Raw genomic sequence first — 25,804 nt, 5'->3', positions numbered from 1 at the left:
TATGGCAGGCCAGAAAAAACTGAGTATCCCTCCCACCTCTATAATCCAATCTGGATCTCCAACAAGACACAAAAGATTTCTTTAATAATCCTTTGTACCAACATCCAACCTTCTTATGCAGAAAAGGAACAAAGCAGAGTCTTAAATATACCAGCTACAGAGTACCATGTATTAATAGTCAAGAAAACAGTGAATAAGAGGAGTCATGAGAGACAGAAATATGGGACTGCTTTACAAAGCTAGGCAAAAATCAAGAGAAATACATGTATAAATCCTCCTCAGGAGAATGGGAAAAGTAGAAAGTAACAAGGACAAAGAGTGCTTACACACCTTTACTGTGAGAAAGCAGGAGTGACAATCTGTGGTGGCACCATTATACCTATAATAGTTTTAACCTTTTTCTCTTGCCCGATCTATTCTCCACTTGGATGTCCCATAGATATCTCATTCTCAACACATCCAAAATAGAACTCGTTATTTTATTCTACTTCTCCAAACCTACCCCTGTCTTCCAAACCTATATCATTTCTGTTAATGGCATCACCATTTCTCCAGTTGCCCAATCCACAACCTCAGGGTAATCCTTGATTGTTTACTTTCCCTTGACTTCAATATCCAATCAGTTGCCAAGTCTTGTCAGTCCTACCTCAACAACATCTCCTGCATCTATCCCACCCACCCCTGCCCTGGTTTGGGCCTTCATCATCTTTTGATTTGATTTTGGCAATAACCTCTGAATTTCTCTCTGCCTCCAACCTCTCCCCTCTCCAATCTAACCTCTACCAAGCTATCCAATTGATATTCCTAAAACAATATCTGTCCATGTCACCCCCTCTTCCTGATTAAGTCTTCAATGACTCTTTATTGCTTGTAGGATAAAATTTTAAATCCATTGGTAACAGACGGAAAAAAGGACCTTTTATATAGGTATATAGGTGCTCTATGTAGAAAAGACATAAATGTTTGCAAAACCAGACTGAATTTGGAAGAGAAATGGTAAGACAAAAGAATACTTTGAGGTCTTTCTCCTATGAGAATTCAGAATGGCAGAAATAAAAGGGTAGAAGAAGGTAGAGGCATCCCTTTGACAATAGGGATGTTTGACAACTCCAAAATTTCCACAGGTTGTCTTTTTTCTTCTTGCCTTTTAGTCTTCTTTATCTCTGAAACTTGCTTTTCCCCTCTACCCAGAGACAAAATAATTTGGTACCACTTCCCTCTTGAACTCCTATTTTGCCTGAAGACACACTCCCTAGGCCATCCCAGAGAAGATATCACCACCTGAGATAGTCATAAAATCCCTAGCCAGGGTCATGAGGAGGCTGTCAGTATTTTTCTTTTTAGCTTTCCTTTTGGGTATCAAACCCTCCATCAGTACAGAAGAGTGATTGATGCCGTTCTGGTATAAGATCACAAATCTCATTGAACCTTTCCCCATTGGCATGGCCTATGCAAACCCCAGCTTTAAGACTCTAGGGCCTGAGATGGCTCTTCTCCTGTGCAATGAATTTCATCTATACTTACTGTTAGACACTATACAAGTGGAGTGTCTCCTGTGGCCCATTTTTGCACATCTAGGCTCACTATATTAAAATATATGCATATGCTGCTGCAATGAATAAAATGCAAACAAGAATCGATAGATACTATGTTGAGGTTTATGGGGTTCATAATGGAACACTACAGTCCTTGAAGAATTGAAATTGAAGATTGTCTGGAGGGCAACGGTAAGATACATGTTGAGCATTGGTAGGATGCAATACTCTGTAAATGAGAAATTGTGAAGAATAATAAGAGTAAAGGACTTCCTAAAAGAAATGCACAATCAAGAAATATGGGCTGGTCCAGGTGGCAAGGGTGAGGCATAATCAATGGATAGTCTATTGGTTATCTATGTTCCATTGGCATTCTCATGATGTTCAGAAAAAGTGAGGAAGACCCCTCATATATTGGGTAGGCCCTCTTTGATAAACTTAAGGGATGGTGAAGGTAAAACCAGGCATGGATGGATAGAAATCTGTATTTCTGGGCATATCCACATTACTGAGATCACAAATTCATTAGGGCATTATAGTTTTTTGAAGAGATTGCATTTTTTTCAATAAACAGATATGAATACTCCAACTACTCTAAAGTAGGAGACCACAACTTTTTTTTGGCCATTAAAAAGGGGTCCCAAAAGGCTGGGCACCATGGGTTTAAATAAATGCTTGGAAAGATGATGATAAAGTTCAAAATGGCTTACCTGACCATAGTTCCAGCTCCTAGTTTTTATGTCATTGAAGTTTCCATGGAAAATAATGCCAAGGTCATTCAGGACATACTCTTCCCTTTCCTTGTCATTATCCAGATACACAGCATCCTCTGCAGAAGGGTTTAAACATAATAGCCATTACTAAGCCACTTTCAACTACTCTAGAGTAATGTCTCATTTTTTAATTGGAATATGAAAAATATGATGAAAAAATGTCCCTACTTCATAGAGTCTGCTCTCATTTTCTCCTATGGAATCTGAATCAACAGTGAGCACAATCAGCACCAAAAATCAGAATGTAAATGAGGCATGCTGGGAAATGCTGACAAGTCCAGACTCTTCTTCATGTGCTCAGGATGGCACAATTAAATTGCCATGTCTCATCAAGCATTTTATGATTACTATGCACCAGCAATTTTAAAATCAGAATTCTATGAAGCAGCTCCAAATCAGCGACACAGATCAAAGAACAATTTCTATCCTATTAATGTTAATAGAAAACAGCTGAATGACAGATGATTTTTAAAACAAATCTGTGGCCAAAGAAATCACACATCCATCAAAGCATCAATATTAAGAATAAATGTATAATCTCATCAATTTGTATATTCCTTCCAGCTATGTAGCTTGTAACCCATCTGGTCTTGTCCATTCTGTAAGAGTGATTCTTGTCTTGGTCCTCCCATGGGTGCATCACAAGGGTCTATCCAAAATGTCACTTTTTCTTGACATTTTATGGATACCAGTAGAATACTAAGCCTACCTTTTCGTCATTCCTCATCCTTGCCATGTGACTACCTTCAATGTCTTAGAAGGCAACTCCATCATTCAGGGTGTCCATTTGATAGGGAACTTAAATTGTAAGATCCTTGAGGGCTGGGACTATCTTTTGCCTATTTCCCCCCAATACTTAGTATGGTGCATGACACATAGTAGGTGCTTGTTATTGTTCAGTTGTTTTTCAGTCATTTCTGACTCTTCATGACCCAGTTTGGAGTTTTCTTGGCAAAGGTACTAGAATGGTTTGCCATTTCTTTCTCCAGTCCATTTTTACAGATGAGGAAACTGAGGTAAACAAAGTTAAGTGACTTGCCCTAGGTCATACAACCAGTAAGTGTGTAAGGCCAGATTTTAACTCAGGAAGATGGGTCTTCCTGATTCCAGGCTACTGTGCCACCTAGCTGCTCCCATTAGGTGCTTAATTAATGTTTATTGATTTATTGATTGAGAAGAAAGTTAGTTGTTTTTCACTTTTTCTATATAGGTGTACATGGCCAGGCTTCCTGTGCTGGCTGCCCCATGGGGAGGATTTGGGGCTTTTTTCCTGTGGCTATAGCCTTGAGAATATATCCCACCCTTGCTTGTATCCCTCTTCATGGTAAGCATTTTGTAACACACTACCAGGCTGAATTTTTTTGAGTATAATAAAAATGCCTTTATTATGTCTCTGAGGACACCAGGAAGGTATGAATCCTGTCTCTGAGGGTGCTATGAGAGTACAAATGAAGTATGAACTTGATTCCAAGTCCATGAGTCTAGCTTGGTCTAGTTTAGTAACAAACCTTAGTACACCCTTTCGGCTCTGGATTCTTCTTTCCAAGCATGTGAGACTAGATAGACTATTCTCAGTTTCTGGTTCTTTTTCCCCATATCCCTGAAAAATTTGCATTTAATTCCAGTCCTAATTTGCTTTTTTTTTCCCATTCCAGAGTAAGCTAAACACTTATCTGAATATTTCATCTTTGCTGGTGTCCAGCTTCTATGAGCAAAGTCTTTGATTCTTTTCCCTCCTGTCCTTTGCCTTCTTCCCAGGCATCTGGTTTCCATAGGTCCAAGAATTATTTTATGAATTTTGGGAGATCTTGAGAGACACCTTTAGCTTACCAATAACAATTAATTCTTACAGTCATTACACATATATATGTGTATATATATATATATATGTATGAACAATACATCAATTGTAACATGTATCCCATTTAAGGTATATTCAAATAGGAAGTAGATTATTGGACAATGAACTGGTAATCACCATGCCTTTGCCAGCCTTCTCTGACAGCAGAGAATGGGATATGATGCATCTCAAACTATTAAAATATTTTTCTCCAGGTTTTTCTTTAAAATGTATTTATTCAATGAACTCTTCTGGTATCAATTTATTTCAATTACATTTAAAGACCAAACATTACAGATGTCAACTTCTGAGCAATCTTTCCCAATGATGGGCAATTGAATTAAATATGGCATGTCAGACAGACATGAAGCTGATTCTTCAGGGCATATCAACATATCAACATTGCTCATTTCCTCTCTTATCTTGTCCTGGTTCTAGAGCAGCACAGGGCCTGACCATGAATTCAGCTGTTAAGATCCTCAAAACAACCCTATGAGGTGCTTTTTTTAATCCCCATTTCACAGATGAGGAAATTGAGGCTTAGAGAGATTAAGTGACTTGCCCAGCTACTAAGTATCTGAAGAGAATTTGAACTCAGGTCTTCCTGACTTGAAGTCCAGCATTCTATCCAATAAATCACTTGCTGCCTCATCTCTATTATGTACAACTTGTTTTTCTTTTAAAGTATGTAATAAATTCAATCCATACCTTTCAAAGCTATCCTGCTTGTCTGTGCCTCTTTCTGGCCTTCCCTCTGATCTTTTCTTGGCATTCTTTATAAATATTAAAGTGATCTCTCTCTCTCTCTCTCTCTCTCTCTCTCTCTCTCTCCATATATAGTATGTATATATACATATGTATATATGTTATTATTTATCTTAGCACCTCCCTTCTCTTATCTCCCTACCATCTCATCAACAATTAAAGGTCAAAGTAGCTGTCATCTTGAAAAAGGTAAGGAGATATTGTATAGCCATGATACTCATAGAAATGGCAATAATGATGGCAACCTGAAGAAAGTTTGAAGGGAATTACACAGTGCCTGGCACATAGTAGGCACTTAATAAATGTTTATTGACTGACTGAATGACAAATAGCATTAAAATTAGATGATTATGAAAGGCCCCTTTCAGGCCTATATACTTTGATTATTTCTTCCCACCACAGGGCTTTGTTTTCATAAGTTCCCATCTAAGAATATGGATTCAATTTCAAAAGCACTAAAACTCTCACATGTCTGTCAGATTACTTAAAATAGAACTGGCACTACTAATGTGAGTGTCATCACCATTGTGTTTATAATTTAACCATAAAGGCATACCTCACATTGACACAGCAGGGTTTTGCCCTTGCAAAAGTATTTATCCCATCTTTTAAAAACTCAGGGTGCATTCCCATCTCCCTGAAGTGCTAGGGAACCTGTGTTCCCCAGCTAGTGCAAGAGAAAGGAGACTGCTCCATCCCCTCCCCATGTCTCCCTTTTCATCCAGCCTAGCTTTAGGCAAATAGAAGCATCATTTGCCCAACCCCTGATGTGTTCAAAAGGCCTATTTACCTTCTCTTCAATGTTACCTGTAAACGCAACAGAATAAAGGAGAACCGAAAATCATTTCATCTCTTCTTCTCACTAGCAGCAAACCCAGGACTCCCTTTGGAGAAATATAACAGATAGTGATCTAGTGAAAAGAGCATGGGACTGAGAGAGTCAGGAAACCTGGGTTCTAGACCCAGTTCTTCCACTAATTCACTGTCATCTTGGGATGCCACCTCCCAGGGTCTCAGTTTTCTTAACTGCAAAATGAGATGATAAACCAGTTGACTTCTGAGGTCACTTAGAGCTCTAAGACTGCAGTTGTTACATTATAAAGATATACTCAACAGAAGTTGAACATCATAAATGACTTCAGTATTTAGCTGTTAATTTCATCAATATGTGTATTCCCCTCCAGAAATTCGAACCACAACTGATCCATCCCTTCTCATTCCATGGGGCCTCTTGTTCAGGCAAATGCCTGATAGAAATGGTCCACCCATCATGCTGCAGGCCTCCATGACTTTTCACTGAATGTCTCCCATGCTTAAAATAGTCTCCTTTCTCTGTCCTGGCTTCCTTCAAGATTCAGCTCAAATCCTGCCTTCTACAGAAGGTCTTTCTCATCTCTCCTACTACATCCTGCCCCCCCCACCCACTGTCATCCTAAATGGCCTTCTCTCTGAGATTGTCTTCTATCTCTTTTGTATATAACTTGGATGCATGTACAGAATGCTGTCTCCCACATGAGAATAAGCTCCTTGAGGCAACGGCTTTTGTATATCTTTACATCTCCAGCATTCAGTACAGCGCCTATCACATAGTAAGTGCTTGCTGACTGACATATATACAATCAGCCTACCTTCTTTTCTGGCCCTATTTTTCCAGGATGGCCTCTTTTTTTGCCCCTTTGTACACATAAGTGACTCTTGATAATATGAAAATAGTAATAACTGATATTTTTCTAGCCCAACACATGTTATCTCATTTGATCCTCACCGAATCTTGTGAGGTAGATTGAATTATTATTTCTATTTTATATCTGAGGCTCAGAGAGGAGATGTGAGCTAGTCACTGTCAGATAACTATTAAGGATTAAAAGTAAGATTTGAACCCACATTTCTCCTGACTTTAAGTCCAGCTAACAACTTTGCTAACAAGCAGGCTTCTCACCCTCTATGCATTTTCCTTCTTATTTGACCATCTATTTTGTGAAACCTTCCCTGATCCCCTCTAGTTCAATGAATCAATGAAAAAAAATAATTTATCCAGCTATACTGAACATTCAGTATTTTCTATGTTCCTGGAACTGTGCTAGGCACAGGGAATACAAAGAGTCCCTGCCCTCAAAGAGCTTATATTCTAATCAGAGTGACAGCATGCAAACAATTATGTGCATATATACAATAATACGTATAATATAATAATGGGGGGGGGAATGTACATGTACACGTACACATGAGGCCAGGGTCTTTCTCACTTTGCTATTATTTTACCAAGGTTAAGAACAATGCTTTATATGTAGTAATTTCAGTCTTTTTCGGTCAGATCCGACTTTTTGTGACCCCATTTGGCATTTTTTTGGCAAAGATATTGGAGTGTTTTGCCGTTTCCTTCTGTAGCTCATTAAACAGATATGGCAACTGAGGCGAATAGGGCAAGTGATTTGCACAGCATCTCATCGTGTACATCAAAAATTAAATGCAAAATACATACAGAGTTATTATAAAGTAATTAACAGGTATTGGGCCCTAGTGCCAAGGTGGGTAGGGGTTGGTGGTCAAGGGTGGCTTCCTATATGAGGAACACCAGGATTCTTGAGGGGGTGGTAAGGAAGAAGTGCATTTCAGGCACTGGAAGTCATTATATCTGCAAAAGCAGATACTGCTGATGGAAAGTCCAATGTGAGCAGCATTAAGGAGGCTGGTTTGCTTGGAAGATTGATTGCAGGAAGAAGAGGTATGTGCAATAAGCTTAGAAAAGTAGGTTGGAACCAGATTGTTAAGAGTTTTTTTTGTGTGTGTGTGTGCCAAACAGAGGAATTTATGTTTTATCTTAGAGGTAATAGGAGTTTTCCTATCTTTTATTATACTTTCTTGTGTATTTATTGTCTTTTACTCTCTCCGCTCAAGAAAATGTAAGCTAGAAGAGGTCAGGAATTGCATCATTAAGAAAACTTCCTTATATCCCCAGGGCCTAGTATAATATCTTATAGTTAGATTAGACTTAGAAAAGAAAGTCCTTGCCACCAAAGTCCTTGGCACATCAGAAATAAATATGATTTTATCAGTGGGAAGGACATTAAAGAAGAGACATTGCCATCTGCTTTGCCACTAAGGACCTTGGGACCTTTCCATCTGACTTGCAACTGAAACCTTCCATCGATGCTGTCTCCCCCATTAGAAGGTGAGCTTCTTGAGAGCAGGGACTTTCTCACTTTGCTATTCACATCATCAAGGTTAAGAACAATGCTTTATACATAGTAGTTTCAGTCTTTTTCAATCAGATCCAACTTTTTGTGACCCCATTTGGCATTTTCTTGGCAAAGATACTGGAGTGTTTTGCCATTTCCTTCTCTATCTCATTATATAGCTGAGGCAACCGAGGCAAACAGGGGCAAGTGACTTACACCAGGTCACACAGTAAGAAGCATTAATTAAAAATTGACTACTTTCTGATCAACCGATCAACAAGCAATATGACTAATTTAACTTCAGATTTAAAAACTTTCAATAAAGTGTAAGATAAAGCTAAATTGAAATATACATAGAGTATGAATTAAGAGAAAGAGTGAAAAGGAATTTTAAAATTGTACATAGAGAGGAAATAGTGTATGTGAAATGACATTAAACAGTTATCTATGAATGGAATAGAAATCAACTGGAGATATAGTTAGAGTCTAGAAGTTGTGGTAGGAAGAACTTGAATTATACTTGGAAGTTCTGTATTGAAATCCAGTTCTGTCCCTTAATGAGGTGTGTAGGCTTGGGAGTGTATGTCACTTAACCTCTCTGGAGAGTCAGAATAATGATACTGCCCTAACTCCCTCAGAAAAGTTGATTGAAGACCAAGTGAAAGAACATAAGCCATCTATAAGCCCTAAACCACTAGTAAAATGTCAGCTCCCGTGGCTATTCTTCTTATCCCAGTTCTATGGGATAACTGCTTGTTTGTGTCATCACCCATTTTTGTGACAGTGTCTGCCTTTCTTCATACCCCCAGCACTTAGTACAATGTCTGGTAGATAGTAGGTGCTTAATAAATGCTTGTTGACTTGACTTGGTTTCACTTTGACACATTTGTAGTAGATTCTTAGCTAGGGCTATATATTTCTAATTCTTATTCATTGTCTCTGCTCTTATGAATTGATTTCATACACTTATAACAAAATTGAAACTGAAAGAAACTTGGAAAAGGGACTCCTCCCACACCTAAGAATTTGCTTTGTATCTTTGGGCTATTATTGATAGAACATTATAAATCAAAGCCATAAACCAGGGACAGGGGGCAGTTTTGTGACTCAAGAATAGGTCTCCCTTTCCTTCCAGCCACTCAACTAAATCATGCCACAAGATGGACAGGCATGATCATGAATCCATGGCAAGTCATAGAAAGTCAAATAGAGGAGCCTGCATTTTAATTTTAAATTTTTTTCTTGACTTTATGGGAAGATTGAAGGGGTAAAGCACATCTGTCACTTTAAAATATAGTTGTTCTAGAGCTAGGTAAAAAATATTCACATCACTATGGAAACTCCAAAAATCTTTGTTTGATGGGCTTAAAAAAAAAGTGGAAACTTGGTGATTTAACCCCTGGAATTCTTTTGTCTTTTATCTTTTCTTTTTTTTTTGAGTTGTTTGTGAAGATCTGAGAGAGAAAGGCATCTTTGCCTTAAGAAAGCTAACATGCAACAAAAACAGATCCAGCAAAGTTGTTCACAGTTTTGTAAGCCAAGCACTACTACATTTCAGGGGCTTTGTGTTTTGGGGTGTTTTCTTTTTGGTTCTGAAGATGATTTCTTTGGTATAGTCAAAGGCAGGCGAGATTCCCACAAGTGTTTTGCAGTTTAAAGATTTGGAACTTTAAAGCCTGGGGCTCTGAGAGGTTAAGTAATTTACCCAAGGTCACACAGCCAGTATATATCAGAGGCCTAACTTAAACCTAGATCTTTCTGACTCAGCACTGGCTCTCCATCTGCTCCCAAATGCCTTAGAACTAGGCTGGGAGACAAGATTCCCATAGTTCAGTGGGATGGGAATAGAGTGACAGGCCCCAGGGGTCTTAAGTAACTTTTGGGGGGTGGGCCAGTAGAGGCAAACAACAGTGAATGCCAAAAAAAAAAAAAAAAAAAAAAAGACCAACGGTGCTGATTGTGACCTTGGTACAAAGACGAATATACTAGCCCTACTGGCATAAAATCATGTTGTCCCATGAGCAGCACTGAAGCCAGAGAATATCTTCAGGCAATCTTGTAAATAACCAGTCACCAAGGGTGGCTAACAATTTATGCTAGGCAAATAGTAAAGAAAGATGATCTCATTTATTTTACTGTTGCCATTTGTAGAGATGTTGGGATAGTTAAAAATAAAATTGTGGGCTTGTAAATTTTTAGGACATGTTTATAGAATTGATTTCAGGCAGTCTTGGAAATTGCCATTTGCCTACTCACCCAAGGAAAATTAGAATTTATACCAGAACAGTAGAAAGGAATACTGATTTAATTAATTTGACTATGGGAATCACCTCCATGGAGAGAGTAGTCTGTTAGATGGTACTGGTTGCTAAGTCCTTTGAGTTTACTCACATGCTGCTTTAAGGTAAAAAGTAAGCCACTCTTACAAATTTAAGAAGTCTTTCACTTCCTAAAGGTCTGGATCCCAGCAAGATATACTTAAGGATCAAAGAAAATCCAAAGCTATTGTTCAGAAGGCTGCTGGGATTTCTCCTATTAATTGGTGATGTACAAAGGACAGCCAGGGTCTTCTCTGATGTAGTAGATTAGTTTGAGGAAGCTGCCTCATGTATATAGAGGTTAAATGATTTGTCCAAGGTTATACAACTAATATATCTCAGAGATAGGATTTGAACCTTGGTTTTTCCTACCTCTAAGCTCCATTTTCTAGCTATGATCCCATGTTACCTCTAACTTTCAAGTCATGGTTTCTGGAGGATGTGTGTTTAGCTCTTAGATACTTAGAAATATCCTTTGCCTTTTTCAAAAACTATAGAAAAGTGAAGGATCTATTCCCTTTAAAATGCCTGGTTGACTTGCCGGGTTGAAGGGAGCAGACCTGAATGAGGAGATTTGTAATAGTTGGGTGGGGGAAACAATACATAATGCATATCTCCCACAGTCAGGTGGTGCAGTGCATAGAACACCAGACCTGGAGCCAGGAAGACCTGAATGCAAATCCAGCTTCAGACACTTAGCAGCTGCATGATCCCTGGACAAGTCACTGCCTCTATTTTCCTCAGTTTCCTCATCTATAAAATGGGAATATTAATAGTATCTACCTCCCAGTGTTGTTGTGAGTATCAAATGAGATAATAATTGTAAAGTCCTTAGCACAATGTCTGGTATATATATAAATACATACATACATATATATACATATACGTACTGATGTAATATAAATTACATAAATGCTACATATATAAAATATATGACAATAAAAATTACATATTATCATATATAAATATATATGAATGTTAGCTATTACTATTAACTATTTAAAAGGCAGTTGGAGAGCGAATCACTAGAGAAAGACAACAAAAAGGAGTTCAGCCTGCAAAATATTTTTCATCATTGAAATTAAGCAGGTGGGGTGATAAGCTGCATTAGGAGGGATTTGGAATTGACATTAGGAACAACATCTTGCCTGTAGGAGTTGTGAGACATGGTAACATATTAAAAATGGCATTTCTGGAGTTAGCTTTTCTGGAAATTTCAAACTCACCCATCTTTCTAGAATGGTTTAATGGCCATTGTGTCTAGAAGGAGGCAAACAGACTAGAAGATGGTGCTCCTGACCCTAGAGTCTAATGAGTCCCTGAAACCAAACCTGCTAAACCCCACCAAACATGCTGCATGCATTACAGATTATATCTGTTCTGAAAATGCCTTTGACTTGTACTCATTTGCCAGATTTGCTGTTTAATGAATTTTCAAGCATATTCAAATACCTTTAGAAATCTGACTCTTATTCACAGAACAGCATCTACAAAGAAAATGTCAGGTCTTCCTTATTTAGCACTTACCCTCTTGGGGAGTGGTGTGCCCTTGATGCTATACATTATTTTTCTTTGCACAGAAAAATATTGTTTGATCTCGTGAATATCAACTTGGACCTTCCTTTCTCTTTTTCTTTTATGGTGGTTCTGCACAAGCTTGGTTTAGAGCCCTGGAAACTACAATTATGGAAATTTCCAGGCAAGTCTTTTGATCATTACAGAATCAGAGGAACCAAGGACTTTGACTTTCAAAAAAAGCAGTAAGGGCATTGGGCCAAGAGTCCAGAGACCCAAGTTATTGCTTCTAGCTTTCTGTGTGATCTTGGGCAAGTCAATGAATCTATTTTTCTACCTGTAAAATAAGGTTAATAATATTCAGTGATTAGGGTTAATGATGCTCCATCAATCTCAAAGGGTTATTATGACAATTGTAGCTCCTAGAGGTCAATTATTTCATCCCTCCATCCCCATTTTATAGATGAGGAAACTAAGGTCATGAAAGGTAAAGTAACTTGACCCAAGTCATAAAGGATATTGAATGGGAGAGGCAGGAGCTAGGACTTCCAGCTTCAAACCCTGAAGAGTGGGCTGGCTCACAATGAAATAATGATGGGAAAGTATCTTGAAAAGCATGAAGAGCTATGCAAATTTGATAGTGTTATTAATGGTGCAAGAAACTGATAAATAACTGAGCATCCAAACAAAGCCCAGGTGTGGAGACTTCTTATTCTGCTGACTTATATACTCCTTACCTGGGAGTCAGCGCCATTCTTAGAATGAGCCTTCACAGTCCAGGCTACCACTCATAAGCACTAAACACTGGAGTTCTAATTAAGGTGAGGAGAGAATGTGGGTTCATTTGAATAACTGAATAGACTTCACCTACTGTTCTGGGAGTAACTCAGATCTAAAGGAAAAAAAATTTTATTTTGTAGAACAAATATTTGTGAGTAAAAACGTTGCCATTGAGTCAGCCATACTCCATTGAAACTACATAAAAATGAATAAATAAACAAAAGTTGTGGATAGGAATGGATATATTTCCTAGGGTCATAGTTGCACGAAAACTATTATTACCTAGTGGATTCCTAGCAGACTAAATGAACTATCTAGCTCATTCAGTACCTCAAATCTACTAAAATATATAGAATTATCTATAATTCTTGCACAGTCAGAATAATAGTCTGAATCTACATCCAGCCCTTTTGCTCCTATTTGTAGTAAATAAAGCTGTGTGACTCTGGGCAAGTTATTTAACCTTTTGGAATCTTGGTTTCTTCATTTATAAAATGGGGGTAGTAATGTCACTTACCTCACAGGTTTGGTATGAGTATCAAATAAGATAGGCAGCTAGGTAGCTCAATGGATAGAGCACTGGGCCTAGAGTTGAGAGAACCTGAGTTTAAATCTAGCCTCTTTTTTTTTTTGTACTAACTTACTAACTTTACTAACTGTGTAACCCGGGACAAGTCACTAAACCTCTCTTTGCCTTAGTGTCCTCATCAGTAAAATAGGGGTAATAATAGCACCTACCTCCCAGGGTTATTGTGTGAATCTAATGAGATAATTGTAAAACAATTAGCACAGTACCCAGCACATAGTAAGTGATATATTTATTATTATTGTTAATTTATTATTATATAAAATTTATTAACAATAATAATTATTAATACAAAGTGCTTTGTAAACCTTCAAAAGCCACATAAATACTAACTACTACTATCATTATAAATTCTCATTTAAAACATGTAAGAAGGTGGTTTGTATGTGCTGTTTTCAGGAAACTGTGAGAAATCCTTCTGGATCAGGGGAATGGGAAAATTCAAGAAATAGAGGGCCAGTGTTGGCAGCTAGAACCCAGTAGATGACATAATTGAGACGGGTCCTGGAATGGCTGGTACAAAGGTGGAAGAATACCATGGATCAGAGAGTGCTGAAGCAAGGAGCCCATAGCTCCATAGGTCTAGGCCTTAGTACTCTAATGTAAGAATAATCAGGTTCCTGCCTTGTCACTCCTTCCTTGAAACAAAGCCTGACAGTGCTTATTTGTTCCTGGGCAACAAAGTTCAAATAAGCCAACAAGCATTTCTTGAATGATTAATATGTGCTGGGCACTAGACAAAAACAGTCCCTGCCCTCAGGGAGTTTATATTTTAATGAGGGGGACAACTTGTAAACAACTGCTCTTATTATTCCTTCTCTTTCTTGAAGTGGACTGATACCATCACAAGGGTGATATCTTGACTTGTTCTGGGTTTGGATTTATGTGAGGCAGAGCTGCACAAAGCTGTCAACCTCACTCTGTCCTCCAGAGTCACAGAAGTCCAGTGGCAAGACAAAGGTCCAGATGACTGGCAATGGCCCAGATGCAATGGGTGACCTTGGCTTTTCTAAATTAAAGTCTTTCCCAGGTCTCAGTTTGTCTAAGGCTACACAATTCAGTGATTAAAGGCTGGGTAAGAGTTGAGACAAGAGATGGCCTAATTTATCACCCCCAAAGATAGCAATCTGGGAGAAGAAGACCCTCAGAGTTTCTGGCAGAGCAGAAAACAATTCCTATTTACACTCTAAACTATCAAAACCTAAACAATGAGTCACTGAGGCTTGAATTGGGACTATTATCGGCCATTCCATGAAGGCCAGAGTGATTTAATTTTAAGGTGGAGTCAAGTAGCTCCATTTAAAATACAATGGCTTTTAAAAGCCTGTTTTTTCAGAGCTATATTTCAAGAAATCAAAATGAAAAACAGGAAGAACAACAAGTAAATTGTCCCAGCTTTTTTAAAAAAAGAAAAGAAAAAGAACTGATACTGTCTGAATGTAGACTGCAGCATACTAGTTTCCACTTTCTTTTTCTTTCTTTCTTGAATCTTGTACAAAATTACTAATACAGAAATGTTTTACATGATTGTACATGTATAACTATATCAGATTGCTTATCATTTCAGAGGCAAGGGTGGGAAGGGAGGGATAGAATATGGAACATAAAACTTCAAAAATGTTAAAAATTGTTTTAACATGAAATTGGGGGGAGAAAAAGAAGAAGAAGAAGAGGAAGAAAAAGAAGAAGAAAAGAAAGAAGAAGGAAGGAGGAAGGAAGAAGAAGAATATGAAAGAAGAAGGAAGAAGATGGTAATTCTAAAAAAAGGAAGAAGAAGGAAGGAGGAGAAGGAGGAAGAAGAAGAAGACAATGATTGACGATGATGACAATGACAACAATGACAAGAATTCCCAAATTCTGCCCAAATTGGCAGGTTGGGTCCCCAGAGAGCACTGCCTACTGCTTTCAGATAACATGATAAAGACGTTAGTATAAAACATTCTCCTATGAACTTAGTTCACTCCTTTCCAGAAATACAGCCTCCGTGGGAGGAAAAAGCTTAAACTTAATTGTTTGTACGTCATCATTGTAGTGAGGCATACATTTAAGAAATGAGTGTGGCGAGGTTTAATTCACAACATCTACTCTGGAAGTCCTTCTCTCTGTGTAGAGGCTTCATGAAGACCCCTTGCTGTATATTGGAGATAAAGTCTGAGGGAAGGCACTAGCATTGATGGGATGGGAAAAGGCTTCTTAAAAATGGGATCTTTAGCTCAGATTTGAAGAAAATCAGGGACATCAGGAGGCAGAGATGAAGAGGGAGGGGATTCAAGGCATGTGAGATAGCCAATGAGTGTCTCATGGGAGGAACCTCAAGAACCTCAAGCACTGCTGCTGCTTCATGAGTACCTGAACCTCTTTCTTTGTCTTCCCCTGTCTTGTCCATCCTGCTACCACCTGAGTCCTGTGTACCCATAGGCAACTCCTGATTCTCATCCTACCTGTCTGACTATGCTCTGACTCCTTTGCTGGATCCTCTTCCATATACCCTCTAACCATACGTGTCCTTCAGGGTTTTGTCCTGGGCCCTCTTCTTTCTCTATACTACTTCATTTGGTGATCTCATCAGCTTCCATGGATTTAATTATCATCTCTATACTGATGATTCTCAAATTACCTCTCCTGACCCAATCTCTCTGCTGACCTCCAATCTTGCATCTCCAACTGCTTCTCATATCTTAAACTGGATGTTCGGTAGACATCTTAAATGCATCGTGTCTAAAGCAGAACTCATTATCTTTCCCCCTAAATCCTCCCCACTCCTAACTTCCCTATTACTGTAAAGGGCTACACCATCCCTCCCAGTCCCTCAGGCTAGCAACAGGGAGTCATCTTGGATTCCTCATTATTTCTCAACCTCCCCCCACTCCCAAACCCATCCCATATCCAATCTGTTGCCAAAGCCTCTTGATTTTATGTTTGTAACATCTTTCAAATATGTCCCCTTCTCTCCTCTGATTCTGCTACCGTTCTAGTGCAGGCCCTCATCTCTTCACATTTGGATTGTTGCAATATCCTGCTGGTGGGTTTTCCTGCTCCTGTCTCTCTGAACTCCAATCTACTCTCCATTCAGCCACTAAAGTGATTTTCCTAAAGTGCAAGTCTGATCAAGTCACCCCACCCCCTCAACTCAATAAACTCCAATAGCTCCCTATTGCCTCCAAGAGCAAATACAAAATGCTCCATCTCGAATTCCAAGCTCTTCCTAGCCTAGGCCCCTGACCTTTCCAGTCTTCTTACACTTTACTCCCTGACATTGGTCTCCTGACTGTTCCATAAACAAGATATTCTATCTCTTAGCTCTGGGCATTTTCTCTGGCTGTCTTCCATGCATGGACCACTCCCACTCCTCGACTCCACCTACTGCTCTTCCTGGTTTCCTTTAAGTCCCAACTAAAATCCCATCTTTTACTAGAAGATTTCTCCAACACTTCTTAATCCTAGTGCCTTCCCTCTGATAATTATTTCCTATCTATCCTATTTGTAATAGTTTGCTTTGTATATATTTGTTTGCATGTTATTTCTCCTATTTGATTGTAAGCTTCTTGAAGACAGAGACTGTATTTCGATTATTTTTGTATCCCCAGCACTTAGCACAGTGCCTGGCACATAGTACAAGCTTAAAAAATGTTGACTGATTGAAGTCATTTAATCTCTTTGGGCTTCAGTTCCTCATCTGAGAGGGTGCTGGATTAGATCATTTCTAAAGTCCCTTCTAGCATCTTCTGATAGTTTCTAACAGGTACCCAAGTTTCCCAAAACATTAGCCAAGGATCAAAGAGTAATAGGAAATGAAAACAAAACTACCAAAAATCCCTTAATATGCCCAACTATGTGTGGCCTTGGATGTGGCTCTTGCTGTTCAGTCATTTTTCAGTCATTTCCAACTTATCATGACCCTATTTGGGTCAAATGGGCAAATTGGCAAAGATAGTGGAGTGACTTGCCATTTCCTTCTCCAGCTCATTTTACAGATGAGGAAAGTGAGACAGGGTTAAGCGACTTGCCCTCCATCACGCAGCTAGTCATTGTCAGAGGCCAGATTTGAACTCTGCAAGATGAATCTTCTTTGACTCCAGGCTGAACACTTCATCCTCTCACCTACTTAGCTGCCCCAGGGCAAGACTCTTAATCTCTCTCAATATCATTTTCCTCATCTATAAAATGGAGATGGTAAGACCTGCTTCCTGGAGGTTGTTGTGAGGATCAAATGATATGATATGTGAAGCCCTTTACTAACCTTCAAGGGCTATATAAATGCTAATTCTCATTATTAATTAATTATTAGACCACTTAACTATCATTATTAATTAATTATTAGACCACAGTGGGACTAATCGGCAAACTTGTTCAAAAATGAACTAGCCAACATGTTCTTGTCTTAAATAACTAGCCACACACAGTGTAGGTAGAGAAGAACAAGAAATGTCCTCCCACAGCCTTTGAGGCAGCTGGAGGGTGGCTTGAGTGGGGAGATCCCAGATGGTACAAACTTAAAGTATAAGCATGGAGACAGTGAGCATACCCAGGAAATATTAATGGACACTTGCTCCTAAGTCACTCTGTTTCTCTTCTGCCCAGCATGAACAGGCTGCAAGAAAATGCCAGACTCCTTGTTTTTGTTATCATTTCTGCTGACACAACCTTAGAACATAAGGACTCCTTCCTGAGGGGATACACTATGGAGAATACTGCTCTTTCCCATCAGCTTCCATTTTTGTTGTTGTTCAGTCGTCTTCAGTTGTGTCCAACTCTTCATGACCCCATTTGGAGTTTTCTTGCCAAAGATATTTGGAGTGATTTGCCGTTTCCTTCTCCAGCTCAATTTGCAGATGAGGAAACTGAGGCAAACAGGGCTAAGTGACTTGTCCAGGGTCACATAGCTAGTAAGTATTTGAAGCCAGATTTGAACTTAGGTCTTCCTGATTCCAGGCTTGGTGTTCTATCCACTGCACCAACTAGCTGCCCATATTGATGCTTCTATCTAGTTTATTTTCCTGACTCAGTTTTTTCTATGCCTCACAATCCACAAAAAATTTATCTTCTTTTTCTCCCTCCTTTCTATTCTCTAAGTCTTCTCTCCTCCTGCTTGACTACTCAAGGAAGTAGATTGCTTCCATTAGTTTCCTGGTTCTAATCAAATTATACCTTTAGTGGTTCTTTGACTTCCGCTTCTATTCCGGGGTTCTTAACCTATTATGTGTCATACATATAATATATCTATCTATCTATCTATCTATCTATCTATTATATGTCACACATATAATATATATAATATGTCATACATATAATATATATATTATATACATATAATATTAGACTAATGTTTCTAAATGCCTAAAATAGCATTATAGAGGAAACCAAAATATGGTTATCAAAATATTTTTAATTCATTAACATCCGGTTAAGAACCCCTCTTATAAGAATGTTTCAATTCAGTTTTAACACATAAAAACATCTCTCCTGTTACTTACCACTCTTTTTCCTCTAGGTCTATGGACCCCACTAAGCTTCTCCTTTATTATTCACTCCAGGCCCTGATAACTTATTCCTTATAAATTAGCACATACAGGTATAGTCATTTACTTTAAATACACGGAAGAGTTATAGAGTTTCTCCAAATAGCTAATTCCAGGACACTGATTTTTAGACTGGTCTCCTTTCAGAGTTGTGCCCTAGGGGACCATGCAGGGCAGACCCAGACAGTGAATGGAGTGAGGAAAAATATTTCATTTTCCCCTTCCCACCTGTACCTCCCACACATACCCAGAATGTAAAAATACCCTGAGCATTTCAGTATGCATTTGCATAAATCTGTTTCCAAGGGCATGGGAAAAAGAAGGAAGTGGGGAATTAACACTTCGAAACATAGACTAAGGAAACATATGAGACTAAACAAAACAAATTTTGATCACATACCTAAAAAGTTCCCTCAATATCAAAGCTTCCATAATTTCCAATCTTTTCTATGGTCCATTTATTTTATCCTTTCTCATATCATTGTTATCCAGACATATACTTTTTTTATCATAAAAAAATGTCAATGCTGTTTTATAAAGAAACTACATGTACAACCAATTAGAGAAATTCACATCCTTTGCACCCATAGTTGTTGATCAAGAAAGAAATGCTTTCAGTGTTTATATGTGTCTTTGATTATATAGAGAAGTAGAAGGGGGTGAGGAGGAAATTGGTACAACTTTCTGTAGGCATACCCCTACTTAATGTTATTAATTGGTTCCGTGAAAGCATGAGGTTAGGATAATGTTATGGGGATATTTAGTTCCAAGGAACAATGTTATAAATAGGAGATATGTTCCTGGGAAACCAAAATTAAGGTTATAAACATTCCTCCATCTCTAACCTGAGTGCCAATGCCATACAATAATAGATGTCAACTTCTGCCAATTGGCTGGAAGATAATGTTATTGAAAATAAGATACAATTTTAAATTTCATATGGCTGAGTTAGTTTCTCAATGTCCTGAGGCTGGCTAGCTACCTTACAAATATGCTGAGAGTCACAAGGTCAGGGAGAAAAATGACTCTGAGTAGCCCAATGCAACCTGTCAACACTACTCTAACAAACAATTCAAAATACTAATCCTAAAGAGAGTAGGTCAGTAGCCCTCAGCATACATGTCATATCCCGTGATGTAAGGAAACCAGTCTGTTCACTTAAAAAAACAAACATTAAGATGGATTATTCAAAACCAATAAAAATGTTAACATGTTTTGCAGGAATGTGGATATGAAACGATTTGCATTTATTATCATTATTCACATTTATAAATGCAATAATAAGACTCAAAGGATACTTGTGAGCCTCAAAACTGGGATTTCATGAGAGAGGAAGATATGAGCTATGTGTGAGAAATATGAAGAAAAATGGAAAGATCTCTATGAAACAATACAAAATTAAAAAATAAAAACCTTGAACTGACCATTGATTATGACCACACAAGAGAAAAAAAAATGAATGGGAATGAATGCTCAGAGAATCCTGACAGAGACTTAGGATCAGAATATTTCATGCATGGAAATTAAATTTAAATTTAAATAGTTACGAAACAAGTTTTATTGACATTAAGCTTATCATCAGAAAAAAAGAAAATAGGAGGAAGGCTATGAGAATCAATGGGTACTGTTTGGTTATTCTGCTCATCTGAAGTCAGAGGCAACCATAATATCAACTTTGAAAATCAGGGACACATGCCCTGAGTTTCATCATTGGGGTCATAACCCATGGAATGTATATACTTATTTAGTAGAGTAATGTCTAATACTTAATAGGCAGATATTGCGAGCTTATGGCTCTTTTTCTTTTCTCTTCTTTTTTTTAAGCTATGGTCAGTCTCTCTGCAAATCACTTCTTTTTCTACCAAAGACCCACAGATTAGAAATAAATTAATTACAGTATCTTCATGAGAGAGAAGAAGTGTATAACATATCCCCTCACCTTCACACCAAGGATTGAAGAGAATGTAAGTGTCAGTTGCTGGATTTCTGTTTGTTCGGAAGATGCCATAGGGTGTCCAGACGGCAATATACATGCGGAACTTCCCCACAATGCACTTTGGGGAGGATTGGACAGACAGGCGGACAGACCGGTCCTCTTTCAAAATTATCTTTGCTCCCCACTTTCCACTTCGAAACTCTGACACGATGGGAACAGGAATGTAGGTCCCTTTATTTTCCTGAGGGTAGCGACCTATTAAAAAAAAAAAAGAAAGAAAGAAAGAAAATGTAAAAAGTAGAATTCAGTAAGAATTTTCAAGCTGCTCCTACTTTACATGTACACTGTGCTTAGCAATGTAAAGAGACACAACTGGGATGAAAAAGCAGGAACACAGAATTTTAGTTATCATGAGACTATCTTCCCATTAAACTGTGCCCTTAGGAGGACAGTAAAGTAAGAATTTTGAGCCTTATTCTCAGCTCCAGTGGTGACTTGATGTCTCCATAAATGAATCAATTTTGTATGTCTATGCTAATCTGTTATGAGCAGAATCTCCCATTCTTTGAGGACTTTCTTTTTCAAAAATACACAGATAAATATTCATCTTCCTGCAGCAAGCTGACATGGATAGAATCTCAATTTTCACTAAATTGGCTTTATTACTTAAAATCAATTTCCCATTCTACCAGAGCAGGAGATTCAGCAGTTTTGGTCCCTTCCCTCTCTGTGGTGAATTGGTACCTGACAAGAGCTGTGTTCTCTCCCTTTTTGCAGAGGTGGGAGACTATGAGTATGGAATATTTCCTATTTTTTCAAACATGATTGATATGTTAGTTGGTTTTATTTAATTAAAAAAAATGAAAAGGTGGCTTTCTGGTGAGGGGAAGAGTTTTATTCAGATATTAAGGTAAGATAGAAACAAAAGAAATTCACAATAGGCAGCAGGGTGTAATAGATAGAGAACTGGCCTCAGAGTCAGGAAGACCTGGCTTCAGGTTCAAACCTGGCTTCAACCCTGCCTATGGGACATATTGCCATGTAGCCCTGGGCAAGTTGTTCATTCTTGGTGCCACCAGGAAACTCTCTAAGACAATAAATTGCACAAGTGCCTGACTTTATGTTGGGAGGGGGAGTTCCTTAAGAGCAAGGGTTCCCTATACTAGTGAAATCACAGGTGTGGGTTCCCCCCTGAAAAACAAAAAGAGTCAATTAAAATAAGATTTGCAAAAGAGAGAGAAAGAAAGAGAGAGAGTGGGAGGGAGGGAAGGAGGGAGGAGAGAGAGAGAGAGAGAGAGAGAGAGCGAACGAGAACTTATACCTAATATTGCAACGATGGAAGTGTTCTATCCTACAGTTTTTTCTTTTTGACCCTGCCACCCCAAACCCTTTTATGTGCATTAACCCCTAAATGTTTCTCTCTGTACTGAATGATTTGGGTAGTTGTTTTGGCAATTTATATGTTTTAGAGTGCTAAACAGTGCAGTGGATAAAACACTAGGCATGGAATCAGAAAGATCTGAGTTTAAATCTGATCTTAGACACTTGCTAGGTATTTGACCCTGGACACTTCACTTAACCTCTGTCTCCCTCATTTTCCCCAATTGTCATCGCCAGTCATCCTGACCTATATCTCACCAGATGGCTACTGAGGAGAAAGTGAGGCTGATGACTTTGCACTGCCATCCCTCACTTACATCCAAGTCACTTGCAAGTCATGGCATCACCTTCCTGATTTCATGGTCCTCTTTGAGAATGAAGGACAAACAACAACAACAATTGTATAATGGGTATAATAATAGCATTTGCCTTTCCGTGTTGTTGTAAGGATCAAATGAGATAATATTTGTAAAGCACTTAGCACAGTGCCTGGCATACAGTAGGTGCTATATAAGTACATGATGATGATGATGATGATGATGATAATGTTAAGTTACAGGGAAATGAAAGAAGCTGAAAGTTATTTTTACTTGATGATCCAACACAAGAAGTATCACAACTCAGCTACAGCTCAGTTTATCTTTCTTCTCCCTAAGAGACCATATCCAGGGGTGAGGAACCTGTGGCCTCAAGTGAAGTTTGGATTCAGTCAAAAGGCTGCACTTGAAGACCTAGAGGGCCACATGTGGCCTCCAGGTCTCAGGTTCCCCACCCTTGATTCTAGTCGATAATGCTTTTATTTTTTTTTTTTTAACAGATCAGGAGAGCAAAGTTCAGAGAAATCAAATAAATGACTTACCCAAGGTCACATGATTAATAAACCAGGTAAATCCAAGTTTCAAACCCAAATTTTCTGAACCCAAGGCCAGTGTTCTTTTCATTATGCCATATTGACTTTCTAGTATTTTTTTCTATCACAGTGGATGACTACTTTATGGTTAGAGATCAGTGGAAGAGTATAGTTATTCATTGTGTGGAATAGTTATATCCTCCCAAAAGAAACTACTTTTTAAAAGTCAGTTTTGCCATTGGGAAATAACTATCCCTTTTGATGGTTTCATTATAATTTTGCCTATGTATTATACCTGAGTTTTGGGCTCAAATCCTAAAAGATTATTGATTATTGATCTCATTTGGGTCTTAGACCTTAAAACAGCTTAAGAAATTTACTATTGATAAATGAAAAATATTATATTTGGATTCAAATAATCAACTATATAAGTACAGGATGGTTATGGTCAGACAACAGATCACATGGAAAGATCTGAGATTTTAGCTGTTCACAAACTGTCTACATTGTGACATCACATAAAAAGAAAGCCAACAAACTCTTAGGCTATGTTAATAAAAACACAGTATTGCTAACCAGAGAGGTGACAGTCCTATTGCACTCTCTTCTGATCAGTTCACTTGATTATTGGGTTCGTTTCGAAGAACATTGACAAACTGGAGTGCCTCCAGAAAACTGGGCTAGTCAAGAACTAATGGTTGTGGTTTAGGAAGATCAACAGAAAGAAGGGGGGATGTTTGGTCTGCAGGAGAGAAACCTTAGCTCAGTCCCACTATCTTCAAATATTTTTTTTTAATTTTTAGGCAATTGGGGTTAAGTGACTTGCCCAGGATCACACAGCTAATAAGTGTCAAGTGTTTGGTTTGAGGCTGGATTTGAACTCAAGTCCTCCTCACTCCAAGGCTCTATCCACTGTGCCACCTAGCTGACCCTGTCTTCAAATATTTAAAAAAACTCTTGTATGGTAACAGCCATATTGTGCAATGACCAACTCTGATAGACTTAGCTCTTCTTAGCAATACAATGATCTAAGACAATTCCAAAAGATTCAAGATGGAATATGCTATCCCTATTCAGAGGAAAAAAATTATGGAGTCTGAATGCAGATCAAAGCACACTATTCTCTCCCTCTCTTTTTTCTTTCTTATGGTTTTTCCCTTTTGTTCTGATTCTTCTTTCACAACATGACTAATGTGAAAATATATTTAATATGATTGTACATGTATAGCCTATATCAGATTGCATGCTGTCTTGGGAAGGGGAGAGAGGGAAATAATTTGGAGCTCAAAATCTTATAAAAGTGAATGTTGAAAACTATCTTTATATGTAATTGGAAAAAAAATAAAATACTATTAAGGAAAAAAAGCTATTGTGTGGAAGAGGCATATAAGTAGGCTAAATAGAGTTTGCCAGATTCATTTTTCCCTCTCCAATGTTTTTAATGCCTCCTAATGGCTTACTGGGGTTTCAGGGTCATTTGCACTGCCAGGAAATAATTTATGGTTTAGTCTTTTTTAGTTGCGCCTGATTCTTCATGACCCATTTTTAGGGGTTCTCTTGGCAAAGATAATGGAGTGGTTGGCCATTTCCTTCTCCAGCTCATTTTATAGATGAAGAAACTGAGGCAAACAGCATTAAGTGACTTGCCCAGAGTCACACAGCTAGACATGTCTGAGACAAAATTTGATCTTCCATCTTCCTAACTCCAGACCCGGTTCTCTACTCACTGTGACACCAGGATGCCCAGGAACTACTTACCCATAGGTATAACAAGAATGGAAGGGACAGATAGAAAGAGATGGGTTTATCCTCAGCCTAAGACAGACTAACTCGTTTGAAGGTAATAATTACACAGAAGGGCACCTGGCATTCATTCTGAGGAGGGGAAAAAGTGAGAGGAACCTTATCTCTACATAGATAGAATTTGTTACAGGGGACTTTCTGTTGAAAGGTCCAAAGTTGAAAGTACAAATAATTGCTTCTATTATCTCCTGAGAGGCAGAAGCGTTGGGGCTTTTCAGCAGCAGAGAAGTGCAGGTTAGCCAGAGGCACGAGACCTCCATGGTCTTAACATCAAATAATTCTCTAAAATCAACAACAGCTTTAGAGACAGTAGAAACAGAAGTAGGGTAAAGCTCCAAAGGATGGCAGCCAAGAAGACTGACATGGGGGTAGAGAAGGGAAGAACATAGATGCTAAGAATGGTGCTTCAGCAGATGACAGCTAGCTATGCCCCACTGAGCCAGTGGAGTGAAGAGTTTCTCAAGCTCTGCAGGACTGAATTCAGGGTGGAGAAAAGGAGTGGAGGAAATAGGTGGCCATGTGGATTCAGGCAGGTGGAGTGTTTTCACCTGTAATGCCAGGCAGGTGGCTGAAAGTCTCCCTTACCTTAGAATGTGAATCTGGCAGGAGTTGTTCCATGCCCTACCATTGCATGAGCATGTGGGAGAATGTGGCCATTTGTGTAGAAGGGGTGGGATAGGGAGGGAGGGATGAGAATGATTCCATTTCTTGGCTTTTTCTTCTCATTTTTTTTTCTTCAATTCTTGATATGTCTGTCTCAGCTGCATACTTTGTTATTTAATTTTTGATTCCTCTTCGGTTTGTGTAGAGAATATACTGAATGGGGCTCAAAGGATGCCCCACCGTTGAGCCCAAATTGCAGCATTCTTCCAGAGTGGGGTGGAATGCCTATCACAAGGACTCAGCTTGTTCTACTTGCTCAATGAACTAAGAGCAATGAAATTTGCAGAAAAGAAGATCAGTTTGGTGTAAATACAACTTTTCTAACAATTAGAGCTATCAAAAAAATGAAATGAGCCACTTCA

The 25,804-nt window shown here is 38.5% G+C and overlaps 1 protein-coding gene across 1 annotated transcript in view; it reads right to left on the bottom strand.

The window, feature by feature from the left end:
* Positions 1-25,804, bottom strand: part of F13A1 (coagulation factor XIII A chain) — a 156,118-nt gene that overhangs the window by 61,827 nt on the left and 68,487 nt on the right. Inside the window, exons 5-6 of the mRNA XM_027868322.1 lie at positions 20,750-21,001; positions 2,246-2,364 (exon numbers count right to left, since the gene is read on the bottom strand). Of these exons, the coding sequence (XP_027724123.1) occupies positions 2,246-2,364; positions 20,750-21,001 (371 nt within the window). The remainder of the gene's footprint in view (positions 1-2,245; positions 2,365-20,749; positions 21,002-25,804) is intronic.

The sequence above is a fragment of the Vombatus ursinus genome, unplaced genomic scaffold, assembly GCF_900497805.2.
Source record: "Vombatus ursinus unplaced genomic scaffold, bare-nosed wombat genome assembly UNPS02000577.1, whole genome shotgun sequence".
Lineage (NCBI taxonomy): Eukaryota > Metazoa > Chordata > Mammalia > Diprotodontia > Vombatidae > Vombatus > Vombatus ursinus.
Note: the sequence above shows the minus strand (reverse complement) of the source record. Positions and strands in the feature narration are given on the sequence as shown.